Here is a 27,913-nt window from a genome sequence, read left to right on the forward strand (position 1 = left end):
ATGACTTCTGAGGCCCTTTCCAGCTTTAAATTTAGGATTTGATAATGCTCAGAGGAAGAGAAGAAACAGGAATTTATCAATCACCTATTACGTACCAGACATTGTGCAAAGAGCTTCTCAAAGGTGATCTCATTTGATCCTTACAAGAACCCTGGGAGGCAGGTGCTAGTGTTATCCCCATTTTACAGTTGAGGGAAATTGAGGAAGACACAGATGAGATAATGGCTAATAAGAGTCTAAGGTCAGATTTGAACTTAGTTCTTTCTGACTCCAGGCCCAACATTCTATCCATGGTGCTATGTAGATGCCTCTGGGAAGAACAAGAAGTGGTTATATAGGTGGGATGGAGGTGAAAATCAGGGATGCTGGTAGCATTGCCTCCCCTAAAACCTCCTCTCCAGATTATAGAATGCCAGAGCGTGGAGGGACACTAGAACTCATCATGTAGTAAAACCTCATTTTTTTTGAGGAGGTAACTGAGGTCTAGAAGGGAAGTGCCTTGCCTAATGACCCAGAGTGAGTCAATGAGTTAATAATAATAAAATATATAATGAATAATAATAAGTAAGCTAAATAAAAATCAAGATTTAGACCCAGGTCTCCTGGCTCCTTGAAGCATTTCCAAAACTTACCCATCATTCAAAGTCCAATTTGAGTCCTAACTCCTCCACAAAATCAATAAGTGCTTATTAATCCTTGAGGAATATATTCCCCCAAAACAATTCCTGTCCTCAGGGGGCTCCCAAGAGAACACAAGAGACAAATAAAAACAACTATATGTTGACAAAGGCATATACAGGATAAATTAGAGATAATTGTCAGAGACTCTAGGGGGAAGGGGTTTGGGGAAGGGTTTCTTGAAGAAGGCAGGACTTCAACTGAGTCTTGAAGGAAGCCTAGAGGCAGAGAGGAGAGAGAGGACTACGGACATGGGGGATAGCCAGTGAAAATACACAGTCAAGAGGTGGAATGTTTGTGATGCTGATTAGTTCACAGTTCGATGAATTCTTTGTACTTGCTGTCTCTATTATACTTCAATAATCATGCACCTTTTCACGATTACTCTTGAGCCTTTTTTGAGTATCACAAAAAGCTTTTGCATTATCATTTTACTTTTCACATATTTATATCTGTCCTCCCAAAAAGGTTGTAAACTAATCAGAACTGGGGACTATGGTCTCATCTTTCTGAGAATGTTCATCCTAACACCTTGGCTTCCTTATGCACAATATATACCCATTAAATATCTCATAAAATCTGATCATGTGAATACATAATCATGTTAATAATCCTATATTACAATACCACAAATAAAAGGGAGCAATTGGTAATAATACATTAGTAGAATTAAATGAGATTCTTTTTAGAGCTTCTATTTTAGTTAATCTCATAATTGTGTCAGGTGGTCTTAATGGTTGGGGTAGGGATGCTCCATCAATACTTAATTATACTAGATTATAACCTTCATGAGAGCAGGACAGTGTCTTATCCAAGATATCTTTCTCCTGCAGTAAATAGAATAATATTCTTCACACATTAAGTACTTAATAAATGTTTTTAGTTTGAGAAAATGTGTAAACAAGATGAAATTAATCTCAAGGCTAGGTCTAGCCCAGGAGCCAGAGATTCCCAAGCTTTATAATTATAGATAGAATTAAAATATAAACATTAAGATTATTAGAGGCCATCTTGCAAATCACTGGAAGGACTCTTATGAAATTCTATGCCTCGCACCACCTTCTGAGACTCATTTTCTCGGGCGACTAATCCCTTTCCCAGCAGACTTTGTTTTATGGTGACAAGCCTCCCTTCCATGTTCATCACTCTGCTGAACGATTTGCATTTTTCCTGGTATAGCCTGTGAGCGAAAGAATGTAGAAGCTGTCAGGATGCTGGTGCAATACAATGCTGATACCAACCATCGATGCAACCGTGGCTGGACTGCTCTCCATGAATCTGTGGCCCGGAATGACTTGGAAGTCATGGAAATTCTAGTGAGTGGAGGTGCCAAGGTGGAATCCAAGAATGCATACGGCATTACCCCTTTATTTGTGGCTGCCCAGAGTGGACAGCTGGAGGCACTGAGGTTTCTGGCTAAACATGGTGAGTGGAAGCATGACCCTAAATAAGAGAATCAAAGCATTTTTGAAATGAGAGGGACGTGAGAACAAAGAAAGTTAGAACTAGAAGGAAGCTTAGGGTCATAGGATGTCATACATGGAAGGAAGGAATCTTTAGAATCAGGAAACAAAATTAGAGCTGGATGAGCCCTTTAAGTCTTGAAATGTGAGACTTGGAAGGCAACTAGGTGGCACAGTGGATAGGGTGCTGGGTCTGGAGATAGGAAGATCCGAGTTCAAATTTGACCTTAGAGTTTATGACCTTGCCAAACTCATCTAAACCTCTATCTGCATCAGTTTCCTTAACTATAAAATGGGGATAATAGTAGTACCTACTCCCCAGGGTTGTTGAAAGGATTAAATGAGATGATATCTATGGTGTACTTTAGCCGATTGCCTGGCACATCGTAGGTGCTTAATTAATGTTGGTTTTCTTCCTTCTTGGGAGGGTCCCTTAGAGTCAGAGAATACAGAATGTAAGGGCTAGAAGGGAATTGAGCAAACCTTCATTTTACAGATAAGGATACTGGGACTCAGAGATAATCAGCTTGCTCAAAGTCTAGCTAGTAGCAACCATGACTAAAACTAAATCTCCTAATTCCTAGGTCAATGTTATCTCTGTGACACCACTTAAATCCACTTGCATTTCTTTCTGGGAAATGTTTTACATACTAACTTTCTTGGTTAAGGTGATCTGAAGGGGAGGTGTCATAAGTTATATAATATTTGTTACAATCTTATTAATAATAAGAACCTATGCTTACGAGTTCTTTCATATTTGAGCCATTATATCTATGTAGCTATTGGAAACTCACTTAACTTCATTGACATCTAGTTTCTTCTTCTTTGAGACTGTATTTAGCTGAGTTGAAGTAACAAATAATCTTTTAGAGATTTTGTAACCAGCAGGTGGTGATATTTGGCAAGGTTTGGAAGTTCAGGCTAGAAAGCAAAAATGAAAATATGACTTTCCTTTAATTTATACCCCTACTTCACCTGTGGTGATGGGCAGTCGATTTTATGAATTGCCTGCATTTGAAGCCACATCTGAATCAGGTTCAATGATGACTCTTTTTGTTGTTGTTCTGCCTTGTTCTTTAGCCTAGGAAAAAAGGAAAGAAAAATTCTAGATCCAATTTGGTTCTATGTTTTGGAAGGTTTATAAAAATTATTACTGTCAAACCCATAAGATTTCTTTAACTTTCATCTCAGAACCTCCAAGCTAGGATGACTCTAATTCTTTTGAATCAAGGTGCAGACTTTTTCTGTTCTGTTTGAATTCTATGTATTTCCACTAGCTTTCTCTATCATGTTTCTCCCCACATTAAAATAAAGATATAATAAATTTTAGTTTGAATATGAAACAAAAACCAAGAAATAGAAACTGGTAAAATAAATGATAAAATCATAAACAAAGCACTTACTAGCAATGTCATCTGGAAGGAGGTTGGTGGGAATTCAGCCTTTTGAAGCTTTTCCTCAACTCTCAAAGAAAGGCTGATAATTGAGCGTTAATCCATTCTATTCGTATTTTCCAGTCTCCATTTTTCCCCAATACATTTTTTTAAAAAATCCTTACTTTCTGTACTAGTAGCAACTTTAGGTGAGGAGGGAAAGGGCTAGGTAAACAGGGTAAAGTGATTTGCCAGGGTCACATAGTTAGAAAGTGTCTGGGGTGAAATCTGAACCCAGGTCCCCCTGACTCCAAGTCTGGCTCTCCATCCACCATACTACCTAGCCTGCCCCCACCAATACTTTCCACAGGTAAAACAGTGAGCAGGAAAACTCTAGTAGCACCAATGCCCCATTGCTAGTTTTCATTTAAAAAAAAACTTGCCATCACACTTTATTCCATTTTAAAATCTAAACCTCTTGTGTTGCAATTTAGTTGAAATACTTCATGTTATGATGGGAGATATGCCTTGGGCAAAAATTTTATGATATTTTCATTCTCTCCCAGAATGGGGAGAAAGTGCTGTTTTCCTAATACTATAATTCCTAGAGTTTCTGGTTAAGCTTCAAAACATTTTTCTCCATTAGAAAGGGAAATCAGTATAAAACCAATTACACAAATATTTCATATATGCATGTAATTGTGTTAGACCAATAGACATTTTTAAAAATTTATTTTTTAAAAAAGACCCTTACCTTCCATCTTAGAATTAATATTAAGTATCAGTTCCAAAGCAAAAGAACAGTAAGGACCAGGCAATTAGGGTTAAGTGAATTGCCCAGGTTCACACAGTTAGGATGTGTCTAAGGCTGGATTTGCACCCAGGGCCTCCCTTCTTAGGCCTGTCTCTCTATCCACTGAATCACCTACCTGCCCCAGTCAATAGATATTTAATGCTATTAGATTATAATCTTCATAAGAACAAGGATGATACCTTATCAAAACTATCTTGTAGCCTGGATCTATTAGGGTCTAATTGCTCTTAAGTATATGATGCTAATAATCTTGGAAGATAGGAAAGAAACTAGCAATCAAACTTTATAGTTGAGGAAATTAAGTTTAGAACTTGCTCAAGTTCACATAACTAGTTAGGGGTAGAAATGAGATCTGAACCCAGATTTCATGGATTCTTGAGTTCAGGGTTCTAAGGTTCCAATGGTGGAAAAACAAAGCAAAACAAAATCTTGTGAATTCTCAGAAATCAGTTTTTCAGTCTAATGTTCCAGAAATCATCAATTATATGCCTTTCCTCCTTAGTAAAATAGCCTTCTTTGCTCATTGCTATCCCCATACTATTTCTAGCTATGACATTTTAAAATTGCCAGACATGGCCTGGGCATTTGGGTCAAGGGAATGCAAGAGTTGGCAGGCAGCTTTTATGCTCAGATAAACATCTGATGGGTTTAGCAAACATCTGAGCAGAGCAGAGAGATTTGTTCACTGGTTTAGGACAAATATGTACTGGCCAGCTGGAGTCAGAGGCATGGGAGGAGGTCCCTAGAGCTAAGGAGATGGGATTGAGGAGGACAGAAATGTGAGTTAGATGATATCAAAAGTCAGGTATATTCCAGACACATGTCCCGTTGATCCTAGGGGAATTCCTTTTTTAGTTTGTTTTTGTTTTTTTCATACCTTCATATGCTATATTCATTTCTTTTTTTTTTTTTTAACCCTTAACTTCTGTGTATTGGCTCCAAGGCAGAAGAGTGGTAAGGGTGGGCAAGAGAGGTCAAGTGACTTGCCCAGGGTCACACAGCTGGGAAGTGTCTGAGGCCAGCTTTGAACCTAGGACTCCCCCCCCCATCTCTAGGCCTGGCTCTCAATCCACTGAGCTACCCAGCTGCCCCACTATATTCATTTCTAAAGAAAAATATTTTTCTTGGGTAGGTGAACAGCTTGTCTGGCAAGAATGACATGGTCAGAAAAATCACTTTGGCAATTGAGTGATGACTGGAATTAGGGGAGCCTCAAAGCAGGAAAATCACTTAGAAAGTTATTGCAGTAGTCCAGGGAATAAGATTTGAGAGTCTCAACTAAGACAGTAATCAGTTGAGTCAAGGGGAATTATTTGAAACAATAAGATTGGGTGATTGATGGCATCTGTGAAGTGAATGGTGGTGAGGAACCGAAGGTGACCCTAAATAGAACTGTGATTGACCTTTGGTTTTGTGGGTTCAAATTGAGTGTATTTTTTTCTGGCTCCAAGACCAACATCCATGGTGACTCCCAATATAGTGAGGATGTGGTGGCTTAAGTTACTAGTACTAAAATGTACATGTATTCATGAGATGTACTTTCCTCTTGGACGAGAGGGACTTGGGAGAATAGAGAAACCTTGGGGACCTGGAAGGAAGAAAAAGATATTGAAAGAAAGGGAAAGATCATGAACTGCACCCCCCAAAAAAGACTTTTGCCCATGCCATAATTTTGACAAGGTCTTCAGAGCACTAGACCAATTCTTTCGTTCTTCTCTAGGTGCGGACATTAATACTCAGGCCAGTGATAGTGCCTCGGCCCTCTATGAGGCTTCTAAAAACGAACACGAAGATGTGGTGGAGTTCCTCTTGTCTCAGGGAGCGGATGCCAACAAATCCAACAAGGACGGGATGTTACCTCTTCATATTGCTTCCAAACGAGGCAATTACAAGTGAGTTGATAAGGCTTTACCTCCCCCAACTCCCCCAACCCAATCCCCTTCCTACAGCTCTGCCTTGAACCACTGAAGTCACTGAGCTGACAGAGGAATAGAATTCTTCTTCTCTCAGGACCTAGAATAAAAGGGAATTGTTAATGATTCTTTTCTGTCCTTAATTGTGCATATATGAGAACCCTACCCTTAGGGGACAAAAATAGTACTGAGAGCTCTATGTGTGTAAGAAGAGGAGGATCATTCAGAAGAACAGAGATGATAGAGCAGGAGAAACCTTAGGATTCCCAGGAGTCAAGGGGCAGCTGGATGGCTCAGTAGATTGAGAGATGGATGGGAGGTCCTGAGTTCAAATCTGACCTCAGATACTTTCTAGCTGAGTGTTTCTGGACAAGTCACTTAACCCCAATCATCCAGTCCTTATTGTTCTTCTGCATTGGGAACTAATGCACAGTACTGATTCTAAGATGGAAGATAATGGTTTAAAAGAAGGGGGAAAAATCTCAGGAGTTCATAACCCCAGTTATTTGACAATACCTCTTGGGAATTTTTGAAATAATTTCCAAAGTGGACAGTGAACTCAAGTATTGTTCTATGGCTTCCTAATTTCCATCTACAAATCTTCCTTACTTTAAGCACATTAGATATATACCCAAACTGTATATAGGGAGAGACGTCTGTGCCTTCCATAGAGTTCTTTTAAATTTCAAGATCTCCTACAGTGTTCATGATATGATATTGAAAGATTTGACTCATGCTGGGGCATTTTAGTGGTGTAAAGTTCACTTTATTGGTCTGGACAGACCATTGGACTTGAAATCAGAAAGACTAAGGTGTGAATCTGCCTCAGATATATACTAACTGTGTGACCTTGGGCAAGTCACTTAGCCACCCAGACCCTCAGTTTCCTCCTCTGTTAAATGAAAGAGTTGGATTCAATGGCCTCCCAGCTCTAACTCTACTAAGTCCACGAGCCTTTGAATCTACTGACATTCTTGGCTTGTATATTCTTCTTCTACTCATTCTTGGCTCTGAGTTCTTTCCATAATTATAATTGATATAATTAATGACAAGGTCCTATTTCTATCACAGCCCAAAGGTCAAGTGCAGATCTGACTTTTTTACTGGTGTGAAATGAAGCGTTAACATACCGTATCTTCTGAGCAGCCAGCACCACATGTTTTTAGAAATGACCAGTCCTTATGCCAAGTAGACAATCATTATTAACTACTCTGGAATTTGGAATGATATCCTCTAGGGTGACCCTTCTGGAGTCACGCAAATTCAGTGTGTAATTTTATAGGAATGTCACATTCTGAAATTTTCAGTGCAAGTGCAAAGGCTCTTTAATCAAAATGACAACAATTGCTAATGCTCTTTTGAGTTCTGTGGTATTTACTTTGTTATACCTCCCCTGAGCAGGATGGGTTTTCTGTTTGTGGGATAGGGGCTGCATCTGTGATTTCACTGGTACAAGGACTCTCTGGATGATGAAGCTTCCTCTACTGAGGCGGATTCAGTTAGTCAATAAACATTACTAAGGGCCAACAAGGTGGCTCAGTGGATGGACAGTCAGGTATGGAGATAAGGAAGTCCTATGTTCAAATCTGGCTTCAGATACTTCCTAGTTGTGTGACCTTGGGCAAGTCACTTAATTCTAATTGTCTAGCCTTTACTAACCTTCTGCCATAGAACTGATTCTTGATATCAATTCTAAGACAAAAGGTAAGGGTTTAAAATAGTTTTTACTATGAGCTTACTAATTGCCAACCACTGTGCTAACCAGTGGGGATTCAAGAAGAGACAAAAGATAGTCCCTGACTTCAAGAAGCACACATTCTAAATAAGTAAAATATTTATTTTGGGGGGGGGAATATTTATTTTATAGGAAAATATATGGGGAAATATCTATTTTATGGGGAAATAAAAAGCAAAAATATAATATATATGTACATACATATATACACACACACAAACAAACTATAGACAGGAAAAAAGGAAAGGGTTAAGAGAGAGAAGGCATCTCTGTGGGTGGAACAGCATGATCAGCTTGGAGTCAGGAAGATTTGAGTACAAATCCAGCCTCAGACACTTACCAGCTGTATGACCCTGGGCAAATAACATCACCCTGTTTGCCTCAGTTTCCTCATCTGTAAGATGAGCTGGAGAAGGAAATGGCAAACCACCCCAGTATCTTTGTCAGGAAAATCCCAACGAAGAGTTAAGATGACTGAAAGACAACATCATTTCAACAACTTATAGTCTTATAAGTCTTAGTTGCCCTCAAATGTGAGAGACTAAAGGATTCATCCATGGTCATCACATAGTAAATTTGTGTTGGAGGTAAAACTCAAACTCATCTTCCTGATTGTAAGGTATCCACAAGGCCACACTATTTTCCACTGAGAATTAGATCTGTATATAATGATGACAGAGAAGCCCTCTGCTTAAAAATTCCTAATGCCTTTGACATCATCTTTATATTCCAATAGGTAAATCCTTTCCCTTCTTTAAACCTTAGTTTCTCCAATTGTAAAAAGGGGGAAATAGATTTGATTAAAGTTCTTTACTGTTTTTTTGTTAGTGAAACTGGTGGATCTTTGCTCAGAATGTCTTTAAATAATTGAAAGAAATGCTTAATTTTAACTAGATGTTAGTGAAAATGAAGGTGCAATTAAAAAAATAATCCAAATTCATGGACCCCCTAAAATGTATCCACCAATCACAAGTCAAGGACTAAATAATCTTGAAGGTTCTTCTCAGATCTGACATTCTACTGTCTATATTCTATGTTCTAAGGCCCTTCCAGTCCTTACATTCCCTGTTCTCTGACTAAAATTCTGGTTTTGTTGTTCAGTCTTTTCAGTTGTATCTGATTCTTTGTTGGGATTTTCTTGGTGGAGTCATTGGAATAATTTTCCATTTCCTTCTCTAGCTCATTTTACAAATAAGGAAACTGAAGCAAACAGAATTAAATGACATGCCCAGGATCAGACAGCCAATAAGTGTCTGAGGCTAGACTTGAACTCAGAAAGATATGTCTTCTTGACTTCAAGTCTGGTGCTCTATCTATTGTGCCACCTAATTCCTGCTGCACTGTGCACCCCCTCCACCCCCAAAAAAAGATTCTGGTCCAAGCAAAGACCAAATGAGATGTTTATAAAGCTTTTAGCACATTGTTTGACATTTGGTAGGTGCTTAATAAATAAGTGTTCCTCCTTCCCTTGTTCTAGGTCTCTTCCAATTCTAACATTCTATGGTTGTTTTCCTGATTTCCATCTACAAGTGTTTCTTACTTTAAGAAGATTGATTTATGGAAATCCATATTCACACAGAAGACTCACTAGGGTGATTCTTTCTTTTCCAAGCTTTCCCACACGGTTTCTTTATACCTCCATGGAGCTCCTCTAGTGTGCCTGCAATACGAATCATTTTATAAAAATTTAATTTATACAAAGCTTCCTTCATCTCTTGTTCCACAGTGAGGTCCTTCCATACATGCAAATCAAAGATGAAAACATTACTTACTGTCAGTGAATGGAGGCCTAGAAAAAAGGAGAGGGAAACCATATGGCCTCCCCACTCATATCTCTAGAGGTTAAGAGAAGGCCATGCAATATTTACTTGGGAAAATCCTTGGGGACTAATTATTTTATGTACACAGATAAACTTCTAATGGGAAACTATTTTTGTTTTATTTTCCCTAGAGGGGAAAATTGGTGAAGGTTTGCAGGGGATATTCAATGTCATTCTCCCATTTAAGGCTCTGAGCACCCTAGCAAAATGCCCTCCCTCTTTCCCAAGATGAGAAAGGAGACTAATAGAGTGTTTCCTTTTCTTAGGCAAGAGAATAATGCTTGTACTACATCCTTTTTGTTGATGTTCAGTCATTTCAGTTGTGTTTGACTCTTTGTGACCCCTCTTTGGAGTTTTCTTGGCAGATACTAGAGTAGTTTGCCATTTCTTCTCCAGCTCATTTTACAGATGAGGAAACTGAGGCAAACAGGATTAAGTGACTCATCAAGAATCACATACCTAATAAGTGTCAGAGACTAGATTTGAACTGTGATCTTCCTGACTTCAGACCCTTTACTCTATCCACTATACCTCCTACCTGCCCCACCATGCATGAACTCTGATCTTCCTGACTTTCAGACCCTTTACTCTATCTACTGCACTTTCCTGTCTGCACTTAGTATAGTATATAAAAAGTCTGAGCATTAGGAAGGACTTTAGAAGACTAATCTCCCATATTTTACAAATGAAGAAACTAAGGTTCAGAAAGAAAGAACTGACTTATCCATGGTCATACGTGACATAACCAGGAGTAGACTGTCAGCCTCTTGAATAGTCCTCTGAATCCCAGAAGTTGTGGACAGGTCTTCAAGTCAGGTAATGCTTGGCTTATATTCCCACCTGGACAAGTCATTTTGCTTTCTTGGCCTCAGATTCCTCCTCTACAAAATGAGGGAGCTGGAGCTGATGGTCTCCAAGGTGCCTTCCGGCTCTCTCTCTGATCCTGGGATGCAGAGAAAGCCCTCTGGCCCTGAGCAGTAGGTGCTTGGGGAATGTTATGGCTATGACAAAGCCTTTGTTAGGGATGGCTAAGGGCCAAGGCCCACAGCACCCAGACCTTCCTCCTTTGGCCACCACCTTAGTGAGTCCAGATCAAACCTCCTGAGCTTGCACAAACAGAAATTATAAGGCAATGAGTCCCCCCTGGGTGTGTAAATTTCCTTTGTAGGTTTTAAGGATTGATTTGTGAAACAACAGCCTGAGATCCCAATAATAATACTTTCTGCTGGTGTCATAGTGTGAGACTTAGTGGTGTCAGATTTCAAGGGGGCCAGAGAAAATTCAGTTTGCTAGGACTTGGGTAAGCTGGGAAATTGCTCACATGGTATCTGGTCCATGAGCTGTCCTTGCCCTCTAGAGAAATGCATGAAAAGGTTTCACCAGGGAAGATTAGGGTTTGCCACTCAATCTGGATTCCTCAATTGGCCCTAGTCTGTTGGCTGAGGGCAGAGAATCTAGAATTAGAAAATGTAATCTTATAATAATATTATAAATTAATTCTTATAATTTATAATTTTAAGAAATAAATTTTAAAATTGGTTTGATTATCTTGCCTTTAAATCACCTTTATTTTTAGTATATTCCTTCCCTTCTCTCTCCCTCTTCCCCATCCAGAGAACCATATTTTACAGTGAAGTATATAAATACAGGGAGCAGCCTTATCATTCCATTGGTCAAGGCAGAACTCTATCAGTGTAAGTCAGGGCAGCTAGGTAGCATAGTGGATAGAGCCTTGACCCTAGAGGCAGGAAGGTTTATCTTCCTGAGTTCAAATCTGGTTTCAGACACTCACTAGCTGTAAGACCCTGGACAAGTCATTTCACTTATTTGCCTCAGTTTCCTCATTTGGAAAATGAAGGAAATGGCAAACTATTCCAATGTGTTTGCCAAGAAAATCACAGATGAAGTCATGTAGAGTTGGATGTGTCTGACATGACTGAACAATAGCAACAACAGCCCACCCCATGCCACCACCTTCTCTATATCATTCTTGACATAATAATAGGACTTCTGCTTAAACACTTACAGTGATGGAAAACTCATTACCTACTAAGACAAACCCATCCCATTGTGGGGCAATTCTGAGTAAGATATCTTGGCTATGGCCAAGGAAAGGTCTTTTGTGAGCTATTCCTCTAGATCAGGGCTGGAGAACCTTTTCCCAGTTTGAGTGCCCAGGGGGCATAGTCAAGCTGTCTGTGAGCCCCTGGATCACCAGAGAAAGTTGAGGGAGAAAATGCTTGCTTTGAGTGGCTGGATAGAGGATTGAAGCATGCAGAAAATGTCCTCTAGCACTGGGAAGAAGGGGAACAGAGCAGCACCCTGAGTGCTGGCAGTGCACAGGTGCCACGGCTTCACCAATGAGGCTCTGGGTAAACTCATCGTGATTACATTTCAACTAGAGAGGCAGCATGATACAGTGGAAAAATTTCAGGACTGTGAAGTCAGAGGACTTCGGTTCAGATCCTGCCTTTCTACTTGTGTGACCATGTGCAAGTCATCTAATCTTCTGGGCTTTCATTTCCTCATCTGTAAATATGAATGATTTGGACTAGATGGGGGCAGCTCGGTGGCACAGTGAATCAAGCACTGAGCTTGGAGCTGGGAAGACTCATCTTTCTGAGTCCAAATCTGGTTTCAGACACTTACTAGTTGTCTAATCCTGGGCAAGTTACTTAATTCTATTTGCCTCAGTTTCCTTATTTGTAAAATGAGCTAGAAAAGGAAATGGCAAATCACTCCAATGTCTCTGCCAAGAAAACGCCAAATGGGGTCATGCAGAGTTTGACATAACTGGAATGACTGTACAACAGCAATAACAAAACCTCACAAAGTTTTTAGGAAAGAAATCTGTACCTCTTAGATGCTATAGGATTATGATTTAGTGTTTTTTCTAAACCCTTATCTTCCATCTTCAAATCAATACTGCGTATTGGTTTCAAGGCAGAACAGTAAGGGCTAGGCAATGGAAGTGACTTACCAAAGGTCACACAGCTAGGAAGTGTCCAAGGTCAGTGAATGAGCATTAAAAAAAATGTTTAGAACATAGAATGTTGGAATGTGAAAAGTCCTTAAAAATCAGCAAGTCCAGTTTACTTAGCTTTGATGGGTTATAAAATCAGATAAATACAATAGAACTAATCTCTGTGTTTTAGTTTGCTTGCCTGAAGTTGATGCTAACAATTTATATTAATTATTTTTGCCAGGAAAACCCCAAATGGGGTTCCAAATAGTTGTGCACAAACTGAAATGAACATCACCATCAAAGGTATATAGCTATAAAGTACTTCAGAGGCAGTAGAATTCTGGGAAAAGACTTAACAACCAGTTCTCTGGGAAAAAAAATGTACTTTTAAGTTTAATCTACATTATTAGCATTTTCTTAAGTCTAGACCAGTGGTTCCCAAACTTTTTTGGCCTACTGACCCCTTTCCAGAAAAAATATTACTTAGCCCCCTGGAAATTAATTTTTTTTTAAATTTTAATAGCAATTAATAGGAAAGATAAATACACCTGTGGCCATCACTGTCCTCCTGGATCGCTGTAGCACCCACCAGAGGGCGGTAGCGCCCACTTTGGGAATCACTGGTCTAAACTGTGGGCAATCACCAAAACAATAAATTAAGCCCCGATTTATGATACGTGTTGATTTCTTTGGTGTAAATGTTTACATTTTAACAATCAATTGAGCAAGGTGTAGCACATCCCCTGCTCTATCTCATTTTTTAGATAAGGAATCTGAGACTCAGAGAGTTTGAGTGACTTATCCAGAGTCATACAAGTCTTAAACTTTGGGGTGGAGGATTGGAATGGAGGTCCTCTGACTCCAGAAAAGTGTTCTTTCTTCTGTATCACACACTTAACTCATTTATGATTTCTTCCCATGGACTTCTAATCCTAGCTAAAATGTCTCCCAACTAAAAGGAAATTTCCTACGAGATGAAGACTATACTTTCTTCCTTTTTTTAGTTCTTCTCACCCTGTATTTCTCTTCCAGAGTGCCTAGTTTGGTATTAGGGACATAATAAGTTTATTAAATTAATAAGAATAGCTAGCATTTGTATTGTACCTACTATGTGTCAGGCACTGTGCTAAGTACTCTACAATCATATTTGATCATTGCAATAATCCTGAGAGATAAGTACTATTATTATTTTCATTTTACAGTTGAGGAAACTGAGGTAGACAGAGGTCAGATCCTTAGGGTCATACAGTTAGTAAGTATCTAAGACTGGGTTTGAACTCATTTCTTCTTGACTATGGGCCTAGTACTTTATCTTCTGGGCCACCTGGTCACCTCAGTTGACTATGATAAAAATAGTACTTTCCAGAAAGTTTTTTCAGAGGGCTTTCAAATGGTTTTTCTTCTTCGATCCCCAGAACAGCACTTAAGTAAAGCAGATGACATTATTCCCTTTTTAAAAAAAATTCAAAGATATTTTATTTTCCCAGTTACATGTAATAATAATTTTCAACATATGCTTTATAAAATTATAAGAACCAAACCATCTCCCTCTCTCCTTTCCCTCCCTCTCCCCCCCCCCCCAGAGATGGTAAGCAATTTGGTCTGGGCCATACATGTATTCTCATGCGAGGTACACTTCCATATTGGTCTTTGTTGTAAGAGCACACTCATGCAAAACCCCAACCCCCAAATAAAACCATAAATAAACTGATGTGAGAGAATACTTTGCTCTATATCTGATTCCCACAGTTCTTTCTCTGGAGGTAGATAGCATTCTTTGTCCTGAGTCCTTCAGAATTGCCCCAGAGCATTGTGTTGTTGAGAGTAGCCGTTTTCACAGCTGAGCATCAGACTGCATTGTTATTATTGTGTATAATGTTCTCCCAGTTCTGCTTATTTCACTCTGCATCAGTTCCTGCAGATCTTTCCAGCTTTTCCTGAAACCATCTTGCTTATCATTTATCATAGCACAATGGTATTCCATTACCAACATGTACCAATATTTGTTCAATCATTCCCCATTTGATGAACATCCTCTCAATTTCCAATTTTTTGCCACCACGAAAAGGAGCTGCTATAAATATTTTCGTTTAAGTAGGGCCTTTCCCCTTTTTAAAATTTCTTTGAGATTGTAAGAAGGGGGCGTGATTAGGAGGTTTGGGTGTAGTTGGTAACTCCCTAGAATAGGGGTCCGCAACGTATGGCTCTTTCTGCAGGAGCCATAAAGTCCATTTTTTTTCAGGCGCTGTTACAGGAGCGCGCACTGTGAGCACTGTACGGCTCTCACGAAATTATATTTTAAAAAATGTGGTGTTTATGGCTCTCACAGCCAAAAAGGTTGCCTACCCCTGAACTAGAAGATGTATAAGGACCATGCCTTCCTCTTAGCCACCCCTCTTTACTGGGAGACAAAATGGGGTTTCCAGAGGAAAACAGGGTACCCCTGCTATTTATGCTGGGGTGTGGATATTGTAAGGATATTATCCCTACAAGGGTAAATGAATGTCACCCTGATAAGATGTTGGTGCTGGCCGGGGCAAACAGAAGCTTCCCCATTTCCCAGCTGGAGGTCAGGTTTAAAATCCCTTCACACTGCCTCCCACCAATGAAATACACTTTTTTTTTTAAATTTTAAACCCTTAACTTCTGTGTATTGACTCATAGGTGGAAGAGTGGTAAGGGTAGGCAATGGGGGGTGGGTCAAGTGACTTGCCCAGGGTCACACAGCTGGGAAGTGTCTGAGGCCGGATTTGAACCTAGGACCTCCTGTCTCTAGGCCTGGCTCTCAATCCACTGAGCTACCCAGCTGCCCCCGAAATACACTTTTGACAAAAGAAACTAAAGGATTTATTTTAGGGAACTGGTAGCAAAGGAGTTGGAAATGAGGTTCACTGGGAAAAGGGTGCAGAGGTGATTCCCTAAGTCTCCTCAGTCCATGACTGTGTAAGGCACCCACAGAAATACTCTGTGTTCCCCTATCACAGCTTCTCTGACCCAAATCCCCAAATAGTTTTCCTATATCTAAGATTTGTTATTAAATTCAGAGGGAATATTGAGGGACAAAACCCAAGGCAAAAATGGGTCCAGGGTTCGGCTCCCCAACAGAAGTCCAGACTCCCTTCCCAACACTGATGAGTCTATTGTTGAATATTCAAGTGAGTTTCAGGAACCAGTATGGGTCAGGAGAAATAATAAATCTTCTTTGTAAGTTTGAGGAAAACCTCCTAAACTCACTTTGAGGGTCACACAGCCAAAAATAATCTCCTCCCACCAAGGCTAAAAACCCCCAAAGCTGCTTCAGTTGGCTCTTCAATCCCAGAAGTCCTTGCTCCTGCCAACTGTCACTGGATCCTCCTCTTCTGTGGTCTAATTCTCCGGGTTCCAAAATGTCTGGCTTTGTATTGCATTCTTACAGGATACAGATCCAGTAGTGGTATTATAGGATCAAAGGGTATGCACAGTTGTATAGCCTTTAGGCATAGTTCCAAATTGACCTCCAGAATGGTCAGATCAGTTCACAACTCCACCAATAATGCATTAGTGTCCCAGTTTTACCACATCCCCTCCAACATTTATTACTTTCCTTTACTGTTATATTGACCAGTCTGATAGGTGTGAAGTGGTACCTCAGTGTTGTTTTAATTTGCATTTCTTTAAGTAGAACATCTTTTCATATGATTATTGACAGCTTTGATTTCTTCATCTGAAAATTTCTTGTTCACATCCTTTGACCATTTGTCAATTGGGAAATGACTTGTATTCTTATACATTTAGCTTGGTTCTCTAGAGATTTGAGAAATGAGATCTTTATTAGAGAAATTTGTTATAGAAATCCCCCCGCCAAGATTGTTGTTTTCCTTCTAATCTTGGTTACATTGGTCTTGTTTGTATAAAATCTTTTTAGTTTAATATAATAAAAATTATTCATTTTGTATCTTATAATACTCTATCTCTTGTTTGATAATAAACTCTTCCATTCTCCATAGATCTGCCATTCTATTGTAGATCTATCTCCATAGATCTACTATTCTATGTAGCCCTAATTTACTTATGGTATCACTCTTTATATCTAAATCATATACCCATTTTGACTGTATTTTCATATAGGGTATCACTATTCCCTTTTTAATAATAGTAGCTAGCATTTATGTAGAACTTACTATGTGCCAAACTCTATGTTAAGAGCTTTACAAATATTATCTTATTTGATCCTCAAAACAACCCTTAGAAGTAGATGCTTTTATTACCTCCATTTTACAAAAAAGAAAAAGTGAGGCAAAGAAAGATTAAATGACCTACCCATGGTCATATATCTAGTAAGTATCTGAGGCTAGATTTGAACTCAGCTCTTCCTCTATGCACTGTACCACCTAGCTACCTCTATTTTTACAGACCAGGAAATTGAGACTTAGATAGGTTATGTGACTTACTTAAAGGTCACCCACTTGCAGAATTAGGACTAGAAACCCAGTTTCCTGCTTCTGAGTCCATTGCTTTTTCTACTGTACCAGAATAACATGATTATAGAATCAGTGCCATCTCTGTCTTGCTCTGAGTAAAACTCTCAGTGAGCTATCCCATAACTTATTTCTATCTTGTCTCACAGGATAGTTCAGATGCTGCTTCCTGTGACCAGTCGCACGCGGGTCAAGCGCAGTGGTATAAGCCCCCTCCACCTGGCTGCTGAGAGAAATAATGATGATGTACTAGAGGAACTCTTGGATGCTGGCTACGATGTCAATGCCACGCTGTCCCCTGAGAGGTCCCGGCTGTATGAGGACAGGCGGAGCACTCCCTTGTACTTTGCTGTTATCAATAACAACATCTATGCTACTGAAATGCTCCTCCAGGCAGGGGCGAGCCCCAATTTGGACATCATCAACCCCCTGCTCATCTCCATCCGCCATGGCTGCCTCAAGACTATGGAGCTCCTGCTGGACCATGGAGCCAACATCGACGCCTACATCTCCAGCCATCCCACCACTTTCCCAGCCACTATCATGTTCTCCATGAAGTGCCTTTCGCTTTTGAAATTCCTCATGGACCTTGGCTGTAATGGTGATTCCTGCTTCACATGCCAGTATGGGAATGCCCCCCACCCAGTCACGCAGGTCACATCCAGCAGGTTCAACGAGATGCCTATGGACAAATCACCCACTGTTATCCAGGTAGGTACAGAAACCCGAGGATAGCATCAAATCCTAGAGCCCCAGATCCAGAAAGGATTTCAGTTGTCATGGGGTCCAACCTCCATCCAAATTATGAATCTTATCTACATGTCAAAGAGTGGTTATCCAACCTCTACTTGAAGACCTTACTATAACCTGTTCCACCTTTTTGAGGCGGAGAAGGGTTCATTTACCATTGGTGGAAACTTTTCCTTACATTTGAATCAACCAAAAAGGTGTTTATTAAGAACTTACTATGTGCCAACTTCTAGAAATATGAAGATGAAAGTGAAATAGCTCTTTACTGAATGGGCTTATAATATAACAAGAAGAGACAGTATGTAAATATGTAAGTATAGACATAACATCTGTAAAATTAAAACAAAGAAGTTTATGGAAGAGCTCGTTAGCACTAGGATGGAGAGGGATGAATCTGGAAAGGTCTTAAGATAATGATAATAGCCTTCTATTCAAGGGAGCTGAGGAATGTACATTTGTAGGATATGATGAACCTCATCAACTTTTTGGAGAGTTGCCCTGCTTTTCTCCCTAGGATAGGCTTTTAAATCACCCAAGATGATGAACCAAGGAAATAATTTAATGAGCTCTGGGTATCTCTGTTTCAAATACATCCAATACATCCTGAATGCAATTGTAAGATAATCTTCGTTATGCATGGTCATATTACTCTTTTTTCACATTTTATTTTCCAAATATTTTCATATATTATTTTTCAAAATAATTAATTGTTCAATGTTGTTTGCTCAGTAAAGTTCAAACTCCTTTCTATCTGGCATTCGATGTCTTCTATACTTGACATCAGCCTGCATCAAATGAGATTACTTCTACCTCCTGCAAGAGACATAATCTCAGTGCTTTTGTTTTCATAGTTCCCTGTGGGAACAGTGATGTGGCTCAATGGATGGAGAGCCATACCTGGAGAGACGGGAGGTCCTGGGTTCAAATATGGCCTTGGATACGTTCTAGCTGTGTGACCCTGGGCAAGTCACTTGACCTCATCTGCCTCAGTTTCCTCATCTGTAAAATGAGGTGGAGAAGGAAATGGAGTTACCCTTCTTCTCCTTATTAACTGGTTGAATTCTTGCTTATTATTTCTTTTCTTTTCTTTTTAAAAACCTTACCTTCTGTCTTGGTATCAATTCTAAAACAAAAGAGAAGTAAAGGCTAGGAAACTGGGGTTAAGTGGCTTGTCCAGGGCCCATAGCTAGAAAGTGTCTGAGTCCAGACTTGAACCTAGGACCTCCTGTCTCCAGGCCTGCTACTCAATCCACTGTGCTACTTTGCTGTTCCCTTGCTTATTCTTTTAAACCCACCTTAAAATTCCCCTTCTTCAAGGAAGTTTTCCTGGATTCCCCTGATTGTTGGTGACTTTTTCCCCTTGGAACTTACATACTACTTGGCCTCATATCTTTCTTATGTATTTGTCATGTCATATTGTGCATTCTCTTTATGTATGTTTGGGGCTAAATCTCTACTAGACTGTGAGTTTCCTGATGACTCTATGGAGGGACTCTATCTTATTTAATCCCTATGTACTGCACATAGATGAATGAATGTCTAGGGCAGGAATTCTTGACCATTTTTTGGTGTTCTAGACCCCTTCGGTAGTCTTTTGAAGCCTAGGAAGCTATAAGTGATTCAATACATAAAGAAATGGACTTAGAGTCAAGACAACCTGCATTTAAAGCCTTAAATGACCTTGGACAAGTTCCTTAAGCTCTGTCTGCCTCAGTTTTCTCATCAGTAAAATGGGGATAATAATACCTCTCTGGGTTGTCATGACGATAAGTTGAGATAATATTTGTAAAGTACTATTAAATGTGATGAAGATAACGGACCTCTTCTCAGAATATATTTGATTATAGAAAAATATAAATAAATATAAAGTAAAACATATAGACTTAGAAATGAAGCTAAGGCAGCTGGGTTGCTCAATGGGTTGAGAGCCAGGCCTAGAGATGAGAGGCCCTAGGTTCAAATATGGCCTCAGGTACTTCCTAGCTGTGTGACCCTGGGCAAGTGACTTAAACTTGTCTGCCTCAGTTTCCTCATCTGTAAAATGAGCTGGAGAAGGAAATGGAAAACTACTCCAGTATCTTTGCCAAGAAAAATCCAAATGGGATCATGGAGAGTCAGACATGACTGAACAACAACAGAACTATCAAATTATTTTTTTTTATAAGCTCAAGTTTACAAATCTCAGGTTAAGGACCCCGTGCTCTTGGGGTTCCCTCAATTCTCCAAGTCTCTTAATTCCAGAAAAATAGGACAAAGAAGTAACTGATTTTTGTGCCACTAGAGGGCAATAATGCCAATCCCAAAGCGAAGGAAGGAGAGAGGCCCAGGCCAGTGAAGTCTCTGAATGGGAAAAGACTGCCCTTGAAAATACTTTTAGAACATTGCCAGGCTTAGAAATCTGACTGATAACTTAGAAGGGGGAAAAAATCAAGTTTCTGTAGCTCTGTTTAGTGTACTGTAGAGATTAATGTCCCATTTAAATTGTCATTTAGTTCATTAAATTATTTCCCTGGTCTATCATCTTGGGTGATTGAAAAGCTTACTCTAAGGACAAAGGCAAGGCAAGTCTCCAAAAGTTGATGAGGTTCATCACATCTTGCAGATAAATATTCCTCATCTCCCTTGAACAGGGCTCATTTATTTTGTGTGAGCCTGGGAAGGAGCCACCTAGTGGAAGGTCATCCAGGGATGCTGGGGAAAAGTAGTAATGCTGTAAGCACAAAGATAGGAGGCTTTGAGAGTTAATGAGTTGCCTGTTCCTGGAAGTATTAAAACAGAGGTCAGAATGTTGTTGAAAAATGACTGTCTTGAAAATTACTGTTTGAACCAAATGACTAAGCTTTGGAGGGTCTAGGGATGGAGAGAAGCTACCAGGTCTTCCCACAATATGGCCTCAGGGGGATGCTGTCAAACACAGGAAGGAAAGAAGGAAGAAAGGATTTATCAAGCATCTGCTATGTTTCAGGCACTCTGCTATGTGCTTCATATAACAACCTTTTAAGGAAGGTTATGATTCCATTTTATAATCAAGAGTTCAGATTGTGTGTCTAAGATCACATAGTAAGGAAGTGTCTGGGGTAGGATTTGAACTCAGATTTATTTTCCTGAATTCCAGGAAGCACTTTCAAGCCCACTACTCTATCTACTGTACCACCTAACTGTAGGGACAAGAGTTGAATGTTGGAATTGGTATAGTATTGTTTGTCATTATTATTGTAATTTGGTCATGTCCTACTCTTTGTGCTCCCATTTGAAGTTTTCTTGGCAAAGATATTAAAGTGGTTTTCCTTCTCCAGATCATTTTACAGATGAGGAAATTGAGACAAGCAGGGGTGAGGTGACTTGCTTGGGTCACCCAAATAGTAAGTGTCTGAGGCCAGATATGAACTCAGGTCTCCCTGACATGAGATCCTGATGCTTTATTCACTTCACCACCTAATTGCCTCTTTTTATTTTTAATAATTTTAATATTTAAAAAATATTTTAAATGACAAATTCAACTAACATCAATTAGGCACCTTCTAGATACAGAACATGGTATTCGACATAGAGGAAGATGGAAAATTTAGCCGAGACATGGTCCTTGCTATCATGGGAAGTGTGCCGTCTGGTGGCATAGGACATATGTTCAGGGAGCTATAAGTTCATTGCAGAGATACAAAGGAAGTGTGTTGTGAGATCCAAACGAGGCCACTTAAGAGCTGAAAAGTACTTTATGATCAGTCAAGCATTTATTAAGCTTGTTAAAACTTCCCTCCATGTACTAACTCCAACTCAGGTATGCTGGCTTACGTGCTGATCTTCTTGGAGGGTGCTCCATCCGCTGTGCCCATGCCTTTCCACTATCTCTTCATCCTCACATCTTAGTTTTGAATTCAAGACTCAACTCAATTACCACCTTCTGTAGGAGACCATTCCCAGTCCCCCACACCTACTATGTGCTAAGCATTGATACAAGGCAAAAATAGCCCCTCCTCTGAAGGGCAGGTGGTGGTAGCATCAATATCCTGATCTCTCCTCACGTGCAAGTTAAGCAGGTTTTTCCTTAAAAGATACTGAGGTAAGGGCAGCGAGGTAGCTCAGTGGAAAGAGCACCCATTCTGGAGTTGGAGGACCTGTCTTCAAACCTGCTCTCAAAAATTTTCTAGCTGGGTGACCCTGGGAAAATCACTTAACCCCCATTGCCTAGCCCTTGTCACTTTTCTGTCTTAGAATTGATTCTAAGACAGAAGGTAAGATTTTTAAAGAAAGGTATTAAGGTATTTCTTAAGACTGACATTAGATGAGCACATTTACAATGTAATTCAAAATACTATGACCCTGTGAATTAAATAGTATAATATCATGCCCATTTTACAGAAGAAACAGTCAGAAGTTACTTGCTCTGGATCATGTGGCTAGTAAATAGCATAGTCCAGACTTGATACAGGTTTTCGAAATTGAAGTCCCAAGTTTTTTCCACTGTACTTTAAGCCTTCCTATCTCATAGCCTGATGGGCTTTACAAATAGTAATAGATTGAACTAAGAATCTTTCCTCTTATGATCTTTAGGGTGTTATGTTGCTCAATTGTGTCCAACTCTTTATGATCACATTTGAGGTTTTCATGGCAAAGATATTGGAGTGGTTTTCCATTTCCTTCTCCAACTCATTTTACAGATGAGGAAACTGAGGCAAACAGGGCAAAGTAATTTGCCCAGGGCCACACAGTAAGTGTCTAATGCCGGACTTGAATCTAGATCCTCCCAACACTTTGCTACCTAGTTGCCCCTACCTCAATACCTTTTAAGGAAAAACTAGCCTAATTTGCATATGAGAGGAAATTAGGATATTGTTACTACTACCACATGCCTCTCTTATTAGAATGTGAGCTCCCTGAAGACAGGGATCATTTTTGTCTTTCCTCATATCAATGCTTGGCATATAGTAAGTGTGGGGAACTGGGAAAGGTCTCCTACAGAAGGTGGTATTTGAATTGAGTCTCAAATTCCTTGAACTCCTTCTCTAACTAATTTTATTGGAAACTGAGGCAAATAGGGTTGTGACTTGCCCAGGTTGAACTCAGGTGTTCCTGACACCAGGCCCTGGCACTTTATTCATGTCACTTACTTAGTTGTCTCTTGTTATTATTAATAACAATTAAATATCCAGTAACTTGCCCAAATCATGTGGCTAGTAAATAGCATCATCTAGACTTGAGTCTTGGTCTTGGAGCTCCAAGTCCCAAGCTCTGAACTATCATAGGGAGACATTAATAAATAGTTGTTGATTGATCATTTGTTTGTTTGAAATCCTGAACTGCCTATATTCTTTCTCTCAGTTCTGTGAAATCATCTCTGCCCCCGAAGTCAGCCGTTGGGCAGGGCCCATCATTGATGTTCTCTTGGATTACGTTGGGAATGTGCAGCTGTGTGCCAGGCTGAAGGAACATATTGAGAGCTATGAAGACTGGGCTGTCATCAAAGAAAAAGCAGGTGCTTACTAGTGATGGGCATAATCTACTACTGGCAGAGGGTTTGCCCACTCAGTCTTGTTACATTTTATTCCCTTACATGTATACTACATACTGATTCTGCTGGAGAACACGCCATCCCCATGCCTTTTCATTGTCGGTCATGCCTGGAATGCACTCGCTCCTCATCTCCACTTCTTAGTTGCCTTGGCTTCCTTCAAGAACCAACTCAAGCACCATCTTTTTGAAGGGTGGCCTTTCCCAGTCCCACACTACCATCTCTTAGTGCTTTTCACTCTAAGATTTCCTGTTATTTCCTCTGTATAATCTCACGTGTTGTTAACATGTCCTTCTGTTCTGGGCTGGGCTAGATTCAGACCAGTCCCCTGCTAGTTGAGATTCAATACTGGAGTAAAATGAAGAACTGGTTAAGTCATCACAGAGATAGCAAAAGCTACTTCTTTAATAGCAGGAGAAATAGATTTTATTTAATAAAGATATTAATAACAAGAGATTGAATTCAATAATTAAAGATACAAAAATCTTTTTTTTGCAGGAGAAATAAATGTAATAGTGGGAGAAAGATATTAATATTAAACAAAGAGAGGCATTGAAGATTTTTCGAGTTGATTCAGTTGGGCAAAACTCTTGTGCCTGAATTACCCAGCATGACCCAAATAACTAAACATCAAAAGCTACCTCTGGCATGTCTTTGATGAGAAAGTGATATAAATCATCCCCCAAATCAACTAATTCTCAAGAAATCTCTCAATACCTTTTTAGGAAAAACTAGCCTAACTTGCATATGAGGAGGAATTAGGATATTAGCATTACTATATTCATCCCTACTCTCCATTAGAATGTGAACTCCTTGAGGGCAGGGATGAGTTTTGCCTTTCTAGGTACAGTGCTTGGTATACAATAGTAGGTGCTCAATTAGTACTTGATAGACTGACAATGAATGCATAAGTATAGTTTCAGAGAATCAGAAGCCAAACTATTAGGGAAATGTAGAAGAAACATATAAGGTCTCAAACTATCTCTGTTGCAGGAAGGAAGGAAGGAAGGGATGAAAAGAAGGAAGAAAGGAAGGAAAGGAGGGGGAAAGAAGGAAAGAAGGAAAGAAGGAAGGGAGAGAGGAAAGAAGAAAGGAAGGATGGATAGAAAGAAGGAAGGAAGGAGGAGATGAAGGAAGGACAAAGGAAGGAAGGAAGGAAGGAAGGAAGGAAGGAAGGAAGGAAGGAAGGAAGGAAGGAAGGAAGGAAGGAAGGCTGGCTGGCTTAAGTGCTTTCTATATACCAAACACAATTAACAAATTCTTTCCCCTCCTGAGGACCTCATTTCCTTATTTCTAAAACTAGGGAGTTGGACTAGATGATCTTTAAGGCCCTTTCCAGCTCTAAATCCAATTAATTCCATTGCTAAGAACCAGTGATAATAGAAGTATTTTATTACTTTTAGAGGCAGTGTGATATAGTGAAAAGAATGTTGGGACTAGAGTCAGGAGACCTGGGTTTGGATACTGGCTTGGACATCTCTGAGCTAGGTGACTGATATTCTCTCACTTTTTTAAGCTTCAGTTATCCATTGGGGTTGGTAATGAATTCATTACCTACTCATAGGGTTGCAAAGAAAAATTTTATACATATATGTGTATATATATATATACATATATGTGTGTGTGTGTGTGTGTGTGTAAAAGTATTCAATTGAAGTTCTAGACCAGAACTAATGCTGTTCTCTGATAAGTCCCTGGCTAGATTGATTTTCCAAGCAAAGAAAGTATGGATCAATCTCTCTACATAATATGAATTAAACTGGATATCTGGACCCTGTTTGTAGCATCAGAGATCCCCAGAATTGCAAGGAACCTTAGAGAAATTTTAGTTTAGCCCTTACTAGAAGCAAGAATGACTTCTTTAATGGCTCTGAGAAGCAGTTATTCAGTCCCTGTTTAAAGATCTCCAAAGACAGGGAGCTCTTTCTCTTCAGAAACATCCCATTCCGTCCTGGTACAATAATAGCTGGAATAGAGGTTGAGCCAAAATCTACTTCTCTGCAGAGACATCTAGGTGGTACAGTGGATAGAGTACTGTGTTTGGAGTCAGGAGGATCTGAATTCAGCTGCAGATACTTACTAGCTGTATGACCCTGGGCAAGCCATTTCACTTCTGTCTGCCTCAATTTCCTCAACTGTAAAATATGGATAATAACAGCACCTATCTTTCAGAATTGTTGAGAAGGTTAAGTGTAATAATATTTGTAAACTGCTTATTTAGCACAATACCCAGCTAGCTGGTATTATTATACTATATTATCCTATACATAAATATATATTCTATATTATTATTCCCTCCTGGATCACTGCCTTGTTGTGATGATGGTCAATTGACTTGCATTGTTCAATGAAACCATGAGGTATTCCATTCAGGGTTCCACTGGAGAAGGAAATGGCAAACCACTCCATTGTCTTTGCCCCAGATATCTCATGAACAGTTGGTCCATGGAGTAATGAAGAATTGGACTCAACTGGAATGATCAGACAACAAATTATTATTATTTAATCTATGATCCTATCATCCTATTTCTATAATAGTAGTTACAGTCATAAAGAGAAAGAGTCCCTGGGTGATCCCCTGACCAATTTGGCTCAGATCTCCATCAAAAAACAGTTTTTATTGAGTCCCTACAATGTGCTAGATTCAATATTAGGCACTCAAGGGAAGACGGAAGCACCAGACTGAGATCTAGATTCCTAGACTTTCAGGGCTGGAAGGGACCTGAGACCATACAGGATATTAACACATAGCATCCAGAACGTCAGTACTAATGGGCTTCTTAGACATCATTTCATCCAAACCTTTCATTTGACCAAAAAGGAAACCTAGACTCAAAGAAAAGTGACTTGCTCATATCATGTAGCATATCTCTAACAATAACACATTTACACAGAACTTCAATGTTTATAAAATTCTTTCCTTCAAAGTAACCCCAGGAGGTAGCTAATGTAAGTATCTTTATAACCCATTTTATAGATGAGGAAAATGAGGCTCACTGAGATTAGTGACTTGCCTATTATCACCCAGGCACTAAGTATCCAAGTCACCATTTGAACCTTGGATTTCTACATCCAAGTTCTTTCCATTTCATCTCACAGTTTTTTTATCTTTTATATATACTCTTCCTTTATCACTCAATCATTCAGGGCTCTTTGAAAAATAATCCTAATAGATATCAAGGTAGTGTTAGGTTAATCTCTGAGGTCAAGACATACTAATTAGTGCCAGTTCAACAAACATTTTGAGAGGTTCAAGTTGACTGAGTTAAAAATGTACCAGCTCCCTGCCTTCAACCTCTGGGACTCCATTGCTAAGGCTAGTTTCTGGGTGGGGGCAAGAAGTTGAGTCAGTCTGAGATTCTTAAACCTTCAAATAAAAAGTCCTTGATTTCAGTTTTTTCCTTTTGTTCTAGAGCCTCCAAGACCTCTGGCTCACCTCTGCCGTCTGAGGGTTCGAAAAGCCATTGGGAAATACCGCATCAAACTCATAGACACTTTGCCTCTGCCTGGCCGGTTGATCAGATACCTGCAGTATGATAATTCTCAGTAATCTGACCCACGTTGGAGGAAGGGAAAGCTTCCTCCTGAGGTTTTACTCAGCTCAGTGATTAAGTACCAGGATAACGACTTTCCAGTGATGATGGTCAACTTGACAGTATGGCCTTCCAACTCACGAGGCTTATGGCTACACCATCAATGTGGCCAGCACAAAGATTCTGGTGTTGGTGGGGCCACGGTCCAAAAGTGAAGAGGGAGAAGAAAAGAGTGAGGTGGGTGGGTGGGTTGGGGAGGGAGACTTACGCAAAAGCTGCCATCCCTGGATTTCCAGACCAGAAGACAGTTGATTGAGTTATCACCAATTCCAACCTTGTAGGCAAAGTGGAAACCAGTATGAAAGAAAACCTGTCTCTTCATAGGGTTTCCAGGACTTCGAGGTGTGATCAAGATTAAAGGAGTCTCTAGAAGTCCAGGAAATATAGAAAAACAAAAGCTACATTTGCCTGGTATGCCGTGACGTAGTTGCTAAAGATTAGAACAACCCATTTGCCTTTCACAGTATTGCAGCATATTTCCTTAGATTAATGTAGCTTCATTTCTCCCTGCCTCCTCCTTCCTTTGTTAAATCTTTTACTTTAAGAATCATAAAATCTCAGAGTGGAGAGGGACTTAAGAAGGCATCTTGTCTAGCCTCCTGTTCTATGCAATAATTCTTTCTGTGATTTTCATGAGAAGTAGGATGCATAAACATGGCATCAGAATCTTGGAACCCCAGATTTGCCATTTAAAAGCAATGAGAGTGTGGACAATTCCTGCCCTGGGTCTCAATAACCTCCTTTGTAAAATCAGGACTTGTCCTTAAGGCTCAATGAGATTCCTTCCAACCTTTGTATCATACACTTCTCTTTTAATTTTAGTGCATTGTTCTCTAAATGTAA

General features: G+C 39.7%; 1 protein-coding gene across 1 annotated transcript in view; it reads left to right on the forward strand.

Moving 5' to 3' along the window:
• The window catches only part of ASB2 (ankyrin repeat and SOCS box containing 2), a 79,969-nt gene extending 52,832 nt beyond the window's left edge, over nt 1-27,137 (forward strand). The window contains exons 6-10 of the mRNA XM_044662134.1: nt 1,858-2,103; nt 6,049-6,220; nt 17,368-17,929; nt 23,288-23,441; nt 26,891-27,137. Of these exons, the coding sequence (XP_044518069.1) occupies nt 1,858-2,103; nt 6,049-6,220; nt 17,368-17,929; nt 23,288-23,441; nt 26,891-27,027 (1,271 nt within the window). The 3' untranslated portion in view covers nt 27,028-27,137. The remainder of the gene's footprint in view (nt 1-1,857; nt 2,104-6,048; nt 6,221-17,367; nt 17,930-23,287; nt 23,442-26,890) is intronic.
• Nucleotides 27,138-27,913: the final 776 nt, after the last annotated feature.

The sequence above is a fragment of the Gracilinanus agilis genome, chromosome 2 (genome assembly GCF_016433145.1).
Source record: "Gracilinanus agilis isolate LMUSP501 chromosome 2, AgileGrace, whole genome shotgun sequence".
In the NCBI taxonomy this organism is placed as follows: Eukaryota; Metazoa; Chordata; class Mammalia; order Didelphimorphia; family Didelphidae; genus Gracilinanus; species Gracilinanus agilis.